This window comes from Blastomyces dermatitidis (assembly GCF_000003525.1).
Source record: "Blastomyces dermatitidis ER-3 genomic scaffold supercont1.7, whole genome shotgun sequence".
In the NCBI taxonomy this organism is placed as follows: domain Eukaryota; kingdom Fungi; phylum Ascomycota; class Eurotiomycetes; order Onygenales; family Ajellomycetaceae; genus Blastomyces; species Blastomyces dermatitidis.
Window position 1 is genome coordinate 1,257,863 of NW_025544780.1, and position 16,643 is coordinate 1,274,505.

The 16,643-nt window shown below is 31.1% G+C and overlaps 1 protein-coding gene across 1 annotated transcript; it reads right to left on the reverse strand.

Annotated features, from left to right (window-relative positions):
* Nucleotides 1-15,418: 15,418 nt before the first annotated feature.
* BDCG_17375 (uncharacterized protein) lies at nucleotides 15,419-15,649 on the reverse strand (the record flags this gene model as incomplete). The annotated part of the gene is made up of 1 exon (XM_045426510.1): nucleotides 15,419-15,649. One exon carries the CDS (start codon nucleotides 15,647-15,649, stop codon nucleotides 15,419-15,421), a length of 231 nt encoding a protein of 76 aa, XP_045281807.1.
* Nucleotides 15,650-16,643: the final 994 nt, after the last annotated feature.

Consider the following 16,643-nt stretch of genomic DNA (forward strand, 5'->3'; position numbering starts at 1 on the left):
CTTTGTAAAGAAATCAGATAAAGAACTCTGATTCTGTGTGAACTACTGAGATCTGAATAGATTGACAAAGAAAGATTGATATCTCTTATCTCTTATCAATGAAACTCTAGCATGGATCAGATAAGCTCAATGATTTATAAAACTAGATATTATCACTGTGTTTTATAAGATTTGTATTACTGAAGAAGATGAATGACTTACAGTATTCTGAACATATTATAATCTCTTTAAATGAATAGTCACATTCTTTGAACTGACTAATGCTCTCAGTACATTTCAGAAGTATATCAACTGAGTACTCTGAGATTTTCTTAATAAGTTTGTATCTACTTATCTAGATGACATCCTCATCTTCATCAATGAATTCAGAAAAGAATATCAAGAATATGTGCAAAAGATATTACAACAGCTATGAGAAGTAGAACTACTGATAGATATTGATAAGTGTGATTTTAAAGTCAAGAGTATCAAGTATCTGAGTTTTATTATAGAAGCTGATAAGAGAATTTGAATGAATTCTGAGAAAGTCTCTGTCATTCTTGAATGAGAAGCTCTGTGTACTGTGAAAGATGTATGAAGCTTTATTGAATTTACTAACTTCTATCAGTGATTTATATAAAACTTCTCAGATATTGTGAGATCACTTACAAATCTTACTAAGAAAGACTCAGTATTTTAATAATCAGTGAATGCTGAAGCTGCATTTACACAGATGAAGAAGATATTCATTAATATCTCTCTACTGATAATATTTGATTCTGATTATAAGACAGTTGTTGAAGCTGATTTCTCTGACTATATAACAGAAGAAGTGATATTATAATATGATGATGAAGATGTTCTATGATTATGTGTTTTCATATCTAAGAAACTGAGTCTCACTGAATGTAATTATGAGATCTATGATAAGAAACTTCTTACAATTATACACTGTTTAGAAGAATGAGACTCTGAACTCTGAAGTATCTCTGAATTTGAGATAGTTACAGATTATAAGAATTTCAAATACTTCATAACTATCTGTAAACTTACTGAATAATAGATGCAATGATCTGAGTTTCTAAGCTGCTTTCATTTTACAATACACTACTATTCTGACAGTTAGAACTCAATGACAGATGCTCTCTTATAATGAGAGTAAGATATATCATCTGATGTAACAGATACTCACTGAATGAACTGAGAGCATCAGCTCTTGAATCTGAAGATATTAATTGATTAAAATAGAATGACTCATGACATTATACATACTTCTCTGATTAGAACTGACATTGATATCTTCACTTCTTCTACACTGAATGAACTATGGCATACAGCAGCTCAGACTGATGAACTTCTTCAGACTCTCATTAAAGCAGTATATCAAGAAGTACTCTGATTTTTCTCAGAACTATGTATCAGAACTGATATCTCAGAATACTCAATTGATAACAATAACATTCTATGATTTCATGAATGATGCTGAGTCTCTCACTTTGAACTCTTATACACTCAGATAATACAAGAGATGCATGATTCATATATAATCAGTTATTCAGGTTATGAACAACTGTATAGAATGATCTTCTGAGAATTCTACTGATCTGAGATATTAAACAGTATCAGACACTTTATCTGAAACTGTAATTACTGTTCTTCTATTATCTCATGAAAGAATTATAGAAAAGGTCTACTGAAATCACTTAATGTCTCTGATAGAATCTGATAAGATGTAGTAATTAACTTCACTATTAATCTATCTGAGAGCAAGAGCTGTAGAAACATTCTGGTCATTGTTGACTGACTAAGTAAGAGTGTAATATTGAAATCTTATGATAAGATGAATGCTGAACAAGTCACTGAAGTCTTCTTACAGAGTTCATTCTATTGAATGCATGAATTACTGAGATTGATAGTATTAAATTAAGATTATCAATTCATGAGTACTCTCTGAATAAGAATCTGTCAAGTTCTCAAGATTATATACTATCTATTAACTATCTATCACTCTGAGACTGATGATGCATCAGAATGAATAATTCAGACTGTAAAGAATTATCTTTATAAGTTCTGTAATCACTTATAAGATGATTGATATGATCTTCTTCTACACACAGAGATTACTATTAACAGTTGAGATGCTGTTTTAACAGATATAAGCTCATTCTTTCTTATACATAAGTATCATATGAAAGTGTTAAATCTTCTAGAGATTACACAGTGCACACTGAACTCTTGCAGTCTGATTCAGATTGCTGATAATATAGTAATAAAGCTCTGAGATGTCTGTAACTAAGCAGAGGTCTTCATGACAACTGTGAAACAAGATTAAGAAGATCAAATCAATATTCAATGAGATTCTGCAGAGCAGTATAAGATAGAAGACCTTGTATAATTAAATCTCAAGAACATATGAATCACATATTCATCTCATACACTAGACTACTGTCATGTCAGATATAAAGTGATAGAAGTTCTAGATAGTCATAACTATCATCTTGACACATCATTAGAGATTTATAATGTATTTTATATAAGCTTACTTCACTGTGCTATCACTGATCTGTTCTCTTCTCAGCTGACTTCTGACTGACAGCTGCCAGGCATCATAGAAGAAGATAATGAGCTTGAGTGAGAGATTGAAGATATTCTCAATAAGAGATTCTGTGACTGTGGCTGACAATATCTGATGAAATGAGTCAGCTATGATCAACTGACCTGGACTCTGAGTTTCACATTATTCAAAACAGCAGCTCTTGACTGATGAGAACTGCTTCTGAAAAGAGGGGACTAATGTGGCAGGCTGCGCCTGATCAATCATATAGACTATTCCATTACACTTCATAGATTCTTTCATTCCCGATCGCTGATCCGCGGCTGCTATGAACGCGTGTAGCATACACTCTGATTCTCAGCCACTTCCAATCACTGATCCTCAGCCGCTACAAACACGTGTATATTCTTCCACCCCGAAGCTCCACCACATACACCATCACATACATGTATAAATATCCATCTCAATCACTGATTCTTGCACTTTCTCTTTCTTTCCTTCTCTAACATTTTTATCTTTGTTATATAAGACCTATCAATATTATACCGATCTATTCGGCGTAGGCCTCTTACAGTTATCTTTGATCAGAATGACCTCTGACATCAGAGCAACTAAGAATCATTGTTAGCATATGAAAACTGTAAAATCAGAGATGAGAACAGTTACTGAACAAACACTCACTGATCTTAGAGTTGTACATACAATTACAACACACATGAGGCTTCTCAGAAAGAGAGAGAGAGACATGAGAGAATACAGAAAGCAGAATACAGTATGTGAACAGCTCATTTTCATAATAACATCTCAGACAAGACATATAAGCCTCACATCTGCAGGTGTAAAAGAGTATGACATTCATGTTTCTGTTTCTGAAAACATGAATATTCTTCACCTGCATCATGAAGTTGAACAACAAATATCAAAGAATAGGCTAATATGAGTCAATCATTCTGAAGGTATTCATCAGAGTGAATGTACCTGTAATATTGAATTTAATGATTATGAAAAGTTTCTTGATGTCTGTGAATATCACAACATCATGCACAGTAAAACTCATAATAATTTTCTTTAAGAACAGAAAAATCAGCATCAGAAAGAAAAGATGAAAAGAAAAAGACTTACAATCTCAATACTGTTGAGAAGAAGAGTGATTCTCTAGTATGAATGAATAATTCTCTTATCATGAATATTTAAAATGAATGTAATAATCAGTGTCTGTGACTGAGCTTCAGATAGTTATGTCATATACAGTCTTTGTATAATAAATCATTCTAGAAGTCAGTAGAAAGAGTGAGAGTGTATATGCTGATAAACATGGTTCATTAATATAAGAAATCCCGCTTCTCGCGGATTCTTTACCTCTATTCCTATCTCTTGTGTAATCAATAGGGCTAGTGGCCCTTGGCTACACACAACTATATAGACTGAAGTTCACAAATACTATTTACAACTCAGCTTAAATGCTATTATACATTTAATCTCTACATTTTATCTTTCTACTGTAAATACTTCTAGTAGTTAACAGTACATATCATGTCAAGCTGCAAATATCTGAATAATCATCTGTAAGTACTTATTCTTACATTTCAAGCTCAGTCAGTCAGCAATCACTTATTATAACTGAAAGAACTAGAAACTCATATACTTTAATCTCTGTGAACTCTACTGCAGACACTCAGAAGCAGTTATCTGAATCATGAATAATCTCTGTAAAAGAAGTCTTAGAAAACTTATCAATCACTCACAGAATATTATTCTCTACATCTGTGACAGAAGAACTCTCTGAACTTATAAATGAATCAATCTCAGTGAAGAACATTCTTGAGCATCTTCTACAGAATCAAGCTATTTTTCTATAAGAAATACTTACTGCTTATAAACATTCTTGAACTGAGTCTCTAAACATGATCTTCAGAGACATCTGTGAACTGAAAAGAAACTTTCTTAAGCTGCAATCACTTAAGATTACTTATTGAATCACAATTTATAAAAGCTTTTATGAGTTTGTATTTAAAATTGACTCACAAGCCTAGCTGTGTGACATGAAAGATGAAGAAGCTGTTATCTATATAATGACAGATCTCTATTACACTGAAGTCAAGAACTGGCTGAATTATCTAGAGAATGATTATAAGAGATTTTACTAATCTGTTCTTAAGATCTATCTAGAGAATAAGTTAAGAGACTTCATAAGCTGAACAGAGAACATCTGAGCTGTGATCATCAATATTAGAAAAAGAGATGAGAAATCTGATAAAGACTACTTACAGCACTTCATGAAATTATAATATGAATTGAGATCTGTGAAAACAGAGCTCTGAAACAAGATCTGAATGATGATATTTATAAAGAGACTGAATAAAGATATATAGAACAAGCTCATTGAGTAAGACTCTAAGTTCTTAACTCTGAAGAAACTGATGACTCTCATTCACTGCTTACAGATCACTGTGAGAGTCACAGATCTGTGAAGAGCAGATTATCAATCAGTCTCATAAGAATCAGAACAACAGAGAACAGATTTATCAGAAAAAGATGATAAGATATAAAGAGATTCATGTCTAACTGCTGAGCAGAGAGAGAGAGTCTTATAAGCTTCTGTGAACAGAGTGTATAACAGAGAGATCAAGAAAAAGAGACTCTGCTTTATCTATTCTAAATTAGAACATCTTCACACAAACTGTCTGAACAAATCAAAATAGAAATTTGAAGAGTTATAGACAGAGTCAGCAACAGCCTTCTTAAGAGTCTTGAAGCTAACATCTGAATCTGTTACTTCTCTGATGAAAATGCTTACTCATGAGAAGAGATCATACTGTGATACTGCTGTCTCATAAGCATGAAAAGCATTGATGAACTCAGGATCTCAGATCACTGTAATGTCTCTAAAGCTCACAGAGTGAATGAGCTGAAAGATAGAGACTGAGAATCTACTCTTGCAACAAGCAGAATATGAGAACTCAGACCTGAGAACTGAGAGACTTATAAGAGTTATCTTTGAATTGCAAGATCTCTCTGAAACCTGAAGAAGATTTGTGAAAACTGTGATTATTACAGACATCACAGATGACATGTACTTGAGACTTGTATAACTTTAAAGACATAATCTGTACATAGCTGTCTATAAGTCAGATTTATACTTCTGATCAGTGTTAATAGACTCACTCACAGAGATAGAATCAGTTGATACTGCAGAGTTAATTAGAGAAGACAAGCTCATCTATATAATGACTTTGTGAATATCTGAGAATCTCACAATTATAAAAACTGAGCTTCAGATATCAGAGAAATACTGAGATCTTACAGAGATATTCAGCTCAGTAAAGACAGCTAAGCTTTCTTCTTATCATGAGAAGAATCTGATAATAGATTTAATAGAAGAGCAGAAATTCTTCTGAGAATTAATCTATAAGCTCTCTTATCATAAGACAGAGATTTTACAGATCTATGTAAAGAAGAATCTGAAGAATGACTTTATCTGATCTTCACAGATCTTCATAAGAGTCTCTGTAATGTTTATAAAGAAGAAGAATGAAGATCTCAGATTATATATAGACTACTGTAATCTGAACTTCAAGATAATAAAGAGCTGCTATTTTCTGTCTCTGATTGAGAATGTGATCAATCATCTTACAGAAGCTGTCATATTCATATAACTGAATATGATTAATATATATACACAGCTGTGAATATAATCTGAGAATAAATGAAAGACTGTCTTTAGAACTACACTGAGATTATTTGAATATCTAGTAATGTCTTTTGATCTGACTAATATCTTCATGATATTTCAGTCTTTTATCAATAAAACACTTTATATATATCTGAATGTCTTTGTGATAATATATCTGAATGATGTGATGATGTACTTTATAAAGAAGAAAGAACATACTGAGCATATGCAAAGTGTGTTAAAGGCCTTAGATGAGACAGAACTGTATATTAAGCTTATAAAGTATAACTTCAGTGCTTATCAGATTAATTTTCTAGAATATATAATCACTGCAGATAATATTCAGATGAAATCTTCATAAGTTAAGACTATTCTATTATAACTGAAGTTAACTAGTATTTATAAGATTCAGATCTTTCTGAGCTTTGTGAATTTCTATAGACAGTTTATCTTTATATTCACAAGAATCTTCTTAGCTCTTAAAGACATGCTAAAGAATAGAAATAAGAAGAAATTATTCTATGAATAAAGAATGAAAAGATTGTTGAGAAGAAAGAACTGTAAGAACTTTCTTATCTCAGAAGCTCACAGAGTCTTTGTAAGATTGAAACAGATATTCATAAATATAGTGATACTGTTCTACTTTGATCTCTTGCTCTTAATCAGATTGAAGACAGATGTCTTCTTCTTTATAATTTCAGAAATAGTCTTGCAACTACAGTTAAATGAGAACTAGATTTCAGTGATCTTTTTCTTATAAAAGATACAACTCACAGAGATTAACTATAACATTCATAATCAGAAGCTTCTTATAATAGTGAAATTCTTCTGTCACTGATATCACTACTTTAAGAGTCTTATAACAGTGATTACTGTTAGAACTGATTATAATAGCTTACAACAGTTTACTTCAATTAAGAAACTCTTATAACAGCAGATTTACTAAGCTCAGAGACTGAGTGAGTTCTGATTCAAGATAGAATATATCAAGAGAACTAAGAACTCAGCAGATGAACTCTCTCACAGATCAGACTATATTAAGAAGACCAGAGTGACAGATATAGAGAGACTAGAGAAGACAGAAAAGCTTCATAAGATGCTCAGACTGAGTGTTATAAAGAGATTGACTGAAGAGTCTCTTAATTCTCTATAAGAGAAGAGAGAAGAGAAAGAAAAGAAGTCTGTATAACTACTCTCTACAACACTGAGAGTCAACACTCTGAGAATCTCTGTGAGAATTCTTGAAGAGAGTATCTATAATCTGAAGAATTTGCAGACTTTGAGAAGTATCATAGAAGATCTGATGTAAGAAGAAACAGAGTATAAGTCTTTGTAAGATCTTCTATTCAGATTGTCTGAACTACAACTGAAGAATGAATATACTCAGTATATTCAGAAACTGCTTACAGCAGAAATCAATCCTGCAGAAATAAAGAGTTGAAGAGACTTAAATAATCTCTTATAAAGAGAGAATTGAATTTATATGCCTGTAAATGAGTTTCTACATATAGAACTTATTAAAAGATATCATGACTCTTCTCTAGCAGGTTATTTTATAGATACTAGAACTTATGAGTTACTTATAAGAAAATACTTCTGACTGAAGATGTGAGAACTTGTGAAGAAGATAGTGAATTCTTATACTATTTATCAGAATTCATGAATAGTGTGATTCAGATTATATGAAGAACTTACTTCTCTACTCATCTCATGAGAATCTTGAGAACAGCTAGAAATGAATGCTCTTGTGAGTCTCTCTAAAAGCAACAATATATATAATGTCTGCTTTGATAGTGTGCTGATGATAGTGAATCACTTCATTAAGATAACATACTTTATATTCACTTATAAGAACTTGAAGTTAAAGAATTTGACTCATATCTTCATCTGCAATGTGATTCAGTTGTATGAGTTATCTGTGAATATTATTTTAGACAGAGAATTAATCTTCATAGAAGAGTTCTGATCTGATCTGATAACTATACTGAAGATCTCATAAGATCTAAATATGACTTTTCATTAATAGACAGATAATCAGATAGAATATCTGATGAGTATATTAAAACAGTATCTGCAGTGCTTTATTAATTATAATCAGAATAACTGAGTGCATTGCTTATCACTCACAGAGTTCATGTACAACAACTCAAAGTATGTCAGCATAGATAAAACCCTCTTTGAGATACTCACTGAGACTTATTCACAGATGATCTTGATAAACCTGTGAGAGTATACTATAGAGTATGATGATATCTGTGAACAGACTGAGAGAATTCAGAAGATCTGAGAGAAAGCTTATAAATTCTTAAGAAAGACTCAAGAGTATCAGAAGAGATACTATAACTTCAAGCATATTATAAAGAGTTTTAAGAAAGATGATAAAGTCTGACTGAGTCTAGAAAACATCATTATATGAAGATCTAGTAAGAAGCTGAATCTCTTGTGAATATAGTCTTATAAGATTATGAAGAAAGTTAGCTCACAGTTCTACAGATTGAAACTGTTATCTGAGTTGTAGATATACAATGTTTTTCATATCTCTTTACTTCATAAATATAAGGAATTCTCAGGAGAGAATTCTGTGACTCATTACTCTATTTATAAAGTACTAGAGAGTGAAAGAGAATATCAGAGAAGTGAGATTGTGAGCTCTGATTCAAGATTCAGTGATAAGAGTATTCTGACAAGATGAATGAGTTCACTTAAGAATCATCTGAGCAGATAAGACATCTGTAGAAGCTGAGACATGACTTTTATACTGTGAATTCTGACAAGTCAGAATAACACAGTCTTTGCTAAGAATCTGATTATGATAAAGACATTAACACTGTCATTTATAAATCCTAGTCTATAAGATAATGAGTTTCTACTGAGATGAACAGTCTGCAGTGTATATAAGAAAAGAAGAAATCATGTTCTCATTAAAGCTAAAAAAAAAAAAAAAAAACAGAAAATAAACAGAGCTGTGAACACAATTTAGAGATTAACAAAGAAAAAACAAAGAAAACTTATATTCATATTCTCAATATCTGTGACACTCAATCTCCTCACAACTATCAATTTCTCTCTTCAAAGAAGCAGAGAGTATCATGCTTATAATACAGACAATTATTACATTTGATGTAAAGACTGTCAGAAATGCACAGATTTCAGAGAAGCTGAACATCAGAATATATACAGTTGTGACAGAGTCTTAGAGACTGACTGTCTGTGTGTGTGATCAGATATCTCTCACAAAGCTGTGTCTGCTTCCTCAGTTATACTGAAGTATTCAGCTCAGAAACAATTAAGATATAAAGAGAGAGCTCATCTATTCAGATCAACTTCTGTTATGAATTTATGACATTCACATTGTCTTAATTATCTGGATTTTACAGGTACTCAGAGACTTATCTCTCATTGATAATGAGATTGCAGAAATGCGCTGCGGTGTGAGAATCATTGATAGAGAACCTAGACATATTTACATATATCTGATCAGAGATTGTGCAGACAGAGAGAAGATAATTGTAGACTCATGAGACTGCAGAAGACACTGATAACATCAGAAGCTTTGCAAGAACTGTCAGCTAGAATCTGTAAGAAATTACTTATGAGAGGACTTACAGCAAAGAGAGAGACTGCACTGCTTAGAGTCAGAGACTGATCTGAAAAAGAGATGAGATAAGTCACTGACCTGAAGATCAGATACAGTGATGAGGCTGAGAAGAATGAAGATACAGTTATGAGCAGCAGCATCTCTGCTTCATTAGCTGATAAAAAGTAATCAGAGAAGTTATGAGAATACTTATAAGAAGCTCAGCAGTGATCAGACATTATTTATGAAGATATTGAAATTGAAAAAATTTTTATTCTTAAGAAGTTCTTGAATTAATATACAGATATTGTCAGAAACACTCTCTCTCTATCATCTAAGTGAAAACACTTCATAGATGAATGAGAATACTCACAGTTTATAAGAATAAGAGCTGTTATAGAAAAAGAGAAAAGAAGATAAAGTTTCACAGACAGATCTGAGATATTTATACTACTTTAGAGAGGTTTGCTTACACTGTGAGTGATCTTATAAAACAGTCAGATCACTCTAGTAAATAAGAGTGATTATGAATTACAGGTCTGAATCTTTCTATATGACTATAAAGAGTGATTACAGACTGTGAATATCTTGATTCTACAATTCTACAGAGTTGATAAAAGAATGAAAAATTCCTCACAATTCTACAGTATCAAAGAACAATGATTTGTGAGAATGAGTGAAAGATTAACTTACAAATGCTTCTCTTTGATGAGAATGATCTTATAGAGAGTGATTCATCTGTAAGATGAATCTGTGTAATAATCACATAAGAATCTTGTAAAAATAATTAAGAGTCAACTGAAACTCTTCTATATAAAAGATGTGAGATGAATCTGTGTGATAGTCAGAGAAGAATCTGTAGATTACAAAGAATCTCACAGAATAAGAAACTGAGTGACAGACTCTTTTCTCTTTGTGATAACAAGGGATTTTTCCTCACTGAGATTTTTTATAGATATGAAGAATTTTTAGTGAGTATCACTGCAGTGCTGAGCTGATTCTATGAAGTCACTCAGTGAAAGGCTTCACAGATGAAGTCTTAGAGAGGGAAAAGTATGTAAGAAATCTCACTTCTCACAGATTCTTTATCTCTATTTCTATCTCTTGTGTAATTAATAGAGCTAGCAGCCCTTGACTATACATAACTATATAGACTGAAGTTCATGAATACTATTCATAACTCAGCTTGAATGCTATTATATATTTGATTTCTATATTTTATCTTTCTACTGTAAGTACTTCTAGTAGTTAACAGTACATATCACACCAAGCTGCAAACACTCGAATAATCGCCTGCGAGCACTTATTCTTACAATTAAGCCTACACAATATTTTCTTGAAACAGGGAGAGCTGATAATGAAAGCAGAGACAGTAAAACCAGAGAGAGCAGAAGTAGTGAGAGTGAGAATCACAGGAACAGAAGTAGTGAAAGCGGGAGAATCAGACACAGAGGCAGATGTAGAAGATTGAGAGGCAGTGACAGAAGAAGCAGAAGAGAATATGAAAGACTCAGTCACACATGATACAGACAATTTCTTTATTATTGTGTTCTTCAGATTCTCAATCAATGATTCAACATTGAGTTCACTATTATCAGTGAATGCAGATCTGTCAATATGTGAAGATTCTATATGAATAAAAACAAACATCAGCATCTGTGTTCACACAAAATCATGTCAGAAAACATGATCAAAAACTCACTGAGAAGGAAATGATTGAGAGTGTATAAGAAGATGAAGAAGATATGCTATTCATGATAGTATGTTCTGATAATTATTAGAAGATAAACAAGTTCTGATCATGTTTTACAATGTGTTACACTTACTGCTAACAAACTGCCTGATGTGAGTACTATGAGAATGCTTGTTATGAGAATGAGAAGTCATTGCTAGAAACACATATAATGTAATAGATAAACAGATAGAAGATATTGAACAGAAGAAGAAGCAGTAATCTGAGATGAAATAATGATGATGTTTAATGATGATGATAATGAAAAAGATGATTGAAGAATGAGAAAAGTTAGTGAAGAAGTGATGTAATATAGTAAAAGTTTCTTTGTAAGAGTGTATATAAAATGCTAGCTGAATCAGAGATAGGTCACATGATTGCAAAAGACTAGTGATGAGCTAATCTGCATGAAGTTAGAGTGTATAACATGATCATATAAGTGTGACTGAATCTGATAAGAGAGAATGTGATTTGAAAGAACATATGACTGTCAGATAATAATGCAGCCGCTTCTGAACTACTAGCTTATGAGTGTAAAGAGGCTATAGCGGCCGCTAATTAAATTAGCGTATGATATTACAATATATAAGAAGCCGGTGTACGCCTGTAATCGTACGCTGGCTTAAGCAATCTTTGAATCACAATATCATATCTAGACTGGCCGCTGGGACCATGAATTTCACATTTGGTCTCATTTGATCTGGTCTCATACATTTCTTGGCGTGAGTCCCACCAGGACCAAGCCTTAGAAAAATCTGAAAATGGACCATTTCTGAGAGAAATGGCATGAAAAATGACCAGATTTAATTCAAGAACAGTGAAATGAGAGTAATTTTCCAGGATAAACTGTGAAAGATGATCATTCTTTCAAAATCAGAATGAGACTGAAACTGAAGATCAAAATCAGTCTTATTCAGTTCATTCAGTGATTGCTTATATAATCAGAATTTGATAATAATTATTGATAACACTCATGAAACAACTAAATACATTCTTGTGTAAGTTTATTCTTTACTTTCTCATGAAAACTACACTTCTCTGATATACTGTGATCAGAGATATTAAACTGTCTGATAATTTCATGTTTTACAATTATGAGTTTCTTGATTATTTCTTCTTATAATTGTCTCTGATAATAATGATAAATATCTCAACTTGAGTTGAACTTTTACTTCATTCTCACCTCTGTCAATGAAATTATCAGAATATCACATATCATCAGTGCAACAGTTGAATATGTACTCTTAATAATTTTTCATAACTCTAGAATTGATTTGACATGTAAATTTGTTGAATTATCTTGAAGATAGCAGTCAAATTCAGTTTTACAAGTATGTAGTTTTGTCTGATTTTCAGTTGTAATCAATGTATGTAAGTTCTGTTTCAAAGTTAGTATTATAGTTCTATATAATATGAAGTGTTATCAAAGATTATTACTTACTAGAGAATTGTATTTCACTGTCTTCACATCTCAAACATCTGCTCATTCAAATCTCTGATAGTTGACATTGTAGTAGTCTCAGACTAATTTAACATATGAGTCTCATTTCTTCTCTGTTCAATCTTGAGAAGTGTAGATATTAACTTGATAAGAGAAATCTAGTAGAGCTGCTATAGCATAGTACTCTGTAAAAGATTATTTCATTTTGCTGTAGTAATATACTAGTTTATTCCTTACAGTAACAATAGCCTGCACTATAGCATTATTTCAGACTGAATTTCTTTTTGAGTGATTCAACTGCTTCTCAAGATGAGTAAATAAACTGTTATACACTCATCAGACTGACTGCAGCATTGATGTATAAGTGATTGAGACTGTCTTTATTATCTTATAAAACTGAAACAGTAAATCAATTACATATTTCAACTGAGTTCACTTCATATCAGAAAGTTTCAATATCTGAATCTTTTTCTGATCAGAGTGTTGCACTCAATAATCAATCATCTGATACAATTGAAGAGTCTGAACAGTCATCTTATATATTGAACTTTATCATATTTTAACATTTTGTATCATATTCAGTGATGTGACTGATTTGTTTATTTATTGAATATTATGAAATTATTGTTATTATTTAGAAGAGATACAAATCACATTAGCAATGTTTCAAATCTATGATATTTAAATTATTAGTCAATCTATTCAAAATTAACAGTAGTATTATCAAAAAGCATTATCAAAAAGCAATATTAAAAAGTGTTATCAAAAAACATTATCTTTTGTAAAGTGAATACAAAAGTTACTTGAGTAATTACTTTCATCTCATTCTCATTTCAAGAATCAGTCATCTCATTATTCTTTATCTTGATGTTAAGATTCTTTATTAGTGTTTGTATCACAAGTTGAACTATGTGAGCAATACAGAGAATATGACCTTATTTATCATTTCAGAAATGCAAAGTCAATTTTTGCTCCAAGCTCTTCATCATAGTGTAGTTATTCACAGTATTATCAGTTGTAATTGTAAGAAGACTGAGACTAATATCTTAATAGTCATTTTTAATCACAGTTATTAATATCTCTGTTATATAATTCTCAGTATAACTACTAATCAATGATTTAAATTCAATTAATGTCTTTTAATAAGTTCAGTTCTCATCAATGTAATAACATGTAACTCTCATAAATACAAGATTATTTATACTAGTTCATGCATTCACTATGAGAGACACTCTTTGATGATTCTTCAACTCTGATTCTAGATATTGCATATTAACTTTGTAGTGTATCTCAAGATTGAACTGAAGACAGAATTAATGTGAAATATGAAGATTTGAATTAAGCATTTGAAGAAGTGTTCAGAATTCAGGATTTTCAATTAATTGAAGAGAAAGATTCAGAGATATATACATGTAAAGTAATTATTCACAGAAGTTATCAGATGAGAGTTATGAAATCAGAGTACTAGTACAGAGTTATTTTTATATAATTTTCTTCAAATTAGAAAGTTAGCATTATCAAAAATCATTATCTGATAGAGTAACTTATCAGCTCAGTAGTAATTTTCTGATTATTTTTTTTTTATTGTCTGCATTCTGATGACTTCAGATATCAGAAAATTTCTTCAGAATTATGATCAGTTTATAATGAATGTTTCTGAATGAAGTTGCAGTGATTGTAGCAGAGAGATAACTCTTCAGTAATCTATAATACAATCTGTTAATAATTATTCCATAGTTTATCTCAATGTTTGTGTTGAGTTTTTCATAAATTTCATGACCTGAAATCAGATATGAAGAATGAAGTGATCATTCATCATAATTGAAAGAGAGTATTCTGTATTGAATTGTAAATAACATAGACTTTGTGATTCACAGTGATTTCTTGAAGAGTTTGTGAATCTTCAATAGAAGTAAAAGAAGTGAATTCAGAAGATATAATAATAATTTGAGAAAGATAATAATTTATTTTCAATAACTGATCACTGATGTGTGTAAGAAGAATTAATATAAGAGAAAATAATCTTGTTTCTTAGCTTAGTTATAATTTTAGTACTAACTCAGATTGAATATTATCAATGTATAAAAGTAAACAAATAATCTTGATTAATCTCTGTCATATTTCTTAAAATATATTAATATTGTGAAAGAGAGTGTTACTAAATTATATTATCAGATAATATCATTAAAAATATATTAATATTGTGAATATTAATATTGAAAAAATGTTGATACTTATACATTATAGTGATTTATGAATCATGATAGTTAAATATATATATATATATATATATTGTTCCTGACTTGATTACAACTTGTACAATAATTTTTAAAAACTCAAAATTAATTTCAATTATTAATAATTATGAACTTATAACTAAACTAACTAATATAAAAAGAAAAAAACTTTTTCTACTTATCATCTTTCTTCTCTTTCTCATTCTTCTTATCATTCTTTACAATTCACTTCTCATTCTTCTTCTTCTTCTTCTTCTTCTCATCTGAGATGATAATCATCTCAAAATCTCTCTTCACTGTCTTCTCAGAGAAGGGTTTCTGCTGCTCTCTCTCAGTCAGGTCAACCTGCATCTCAAAATCCTGCATTTTCTGGTCTACTGTCTCAGGTTCCACTTCAGTGATAAGCAGATTGACATGCTCAGAGAGCAGAGCTGTCTTCTCAATATTCTGAATCATGAAGTGCATTCAAGACCTGAACAAGGTCTCAATTCCCTCCTTCTCTGTCAGCTCCTGCTAATCAATTAGAGAACAGAAGTGTTATCAAAAATCATTATCTCTTAATAAATAAAAAACTTATCAGTTTTAACTTCTTTGTCTCTCACTTTAACACTCTTTTAATCTTCTTCTATCACTGCTTATTTACAGTAACACTCTTCTTCTCTCTCTCTCTCTCTATCTTGACCTCAAATCATTCTCAGAACTTCTTCTGATTTCACTGCTACTGCATAAGACTCTTCACTGTCTTCTTCTTCAATCTCTCACAGACAGTGTCATCTGCATTATTTCTATACTTAGTTCAGTCTAAATCTATCAGAACTGTTACTTAAAATTGTTATTATTCTACTCTCTTACAGAGCCTCTTCAAGGTATTATAATATGTCTTGTGATCTGTCTTCTCTCACTTAAACACCTTCTTCTTCTCTCTCTTCAATCTGTGACAGTGCTCACACGCCTTGATGGTCTGCAGAACCACAGAATATTTGAAGAGAGATAATATGATTGATTTCAGTGAGTGTTGAAGAGGGGTGAAGACAGAAGAGACAGTCAGAAATAATATAATAATAATAATGATGATGATGATGATGATGATGATGATAATAATAATAATAATGATAATGATAGTAATAATAGTGATGATGATGATAATGATAATGATAATAATGATAATAATGATGATGAAAGAGAGAGTGCATTGAAATATATTACTGACTTATCAAATATAAAGAGACTTAAAGAAAATATTAACAGCTTTCAGTGATGTACAGAAACAGCTACAGTGTTGTATAGCAATATCATCTTCATTCAATGCATGCACTGTTGATATTCTTTATATGCAGTTATTATATAATCTATATCAGAGATACATGCAGAAAACAGATCTTTATTGCTAGGATAAATGATTGCAGCAATTCTCTGTTTTCATATTATAAAGATAAGTTATTCTTATTTC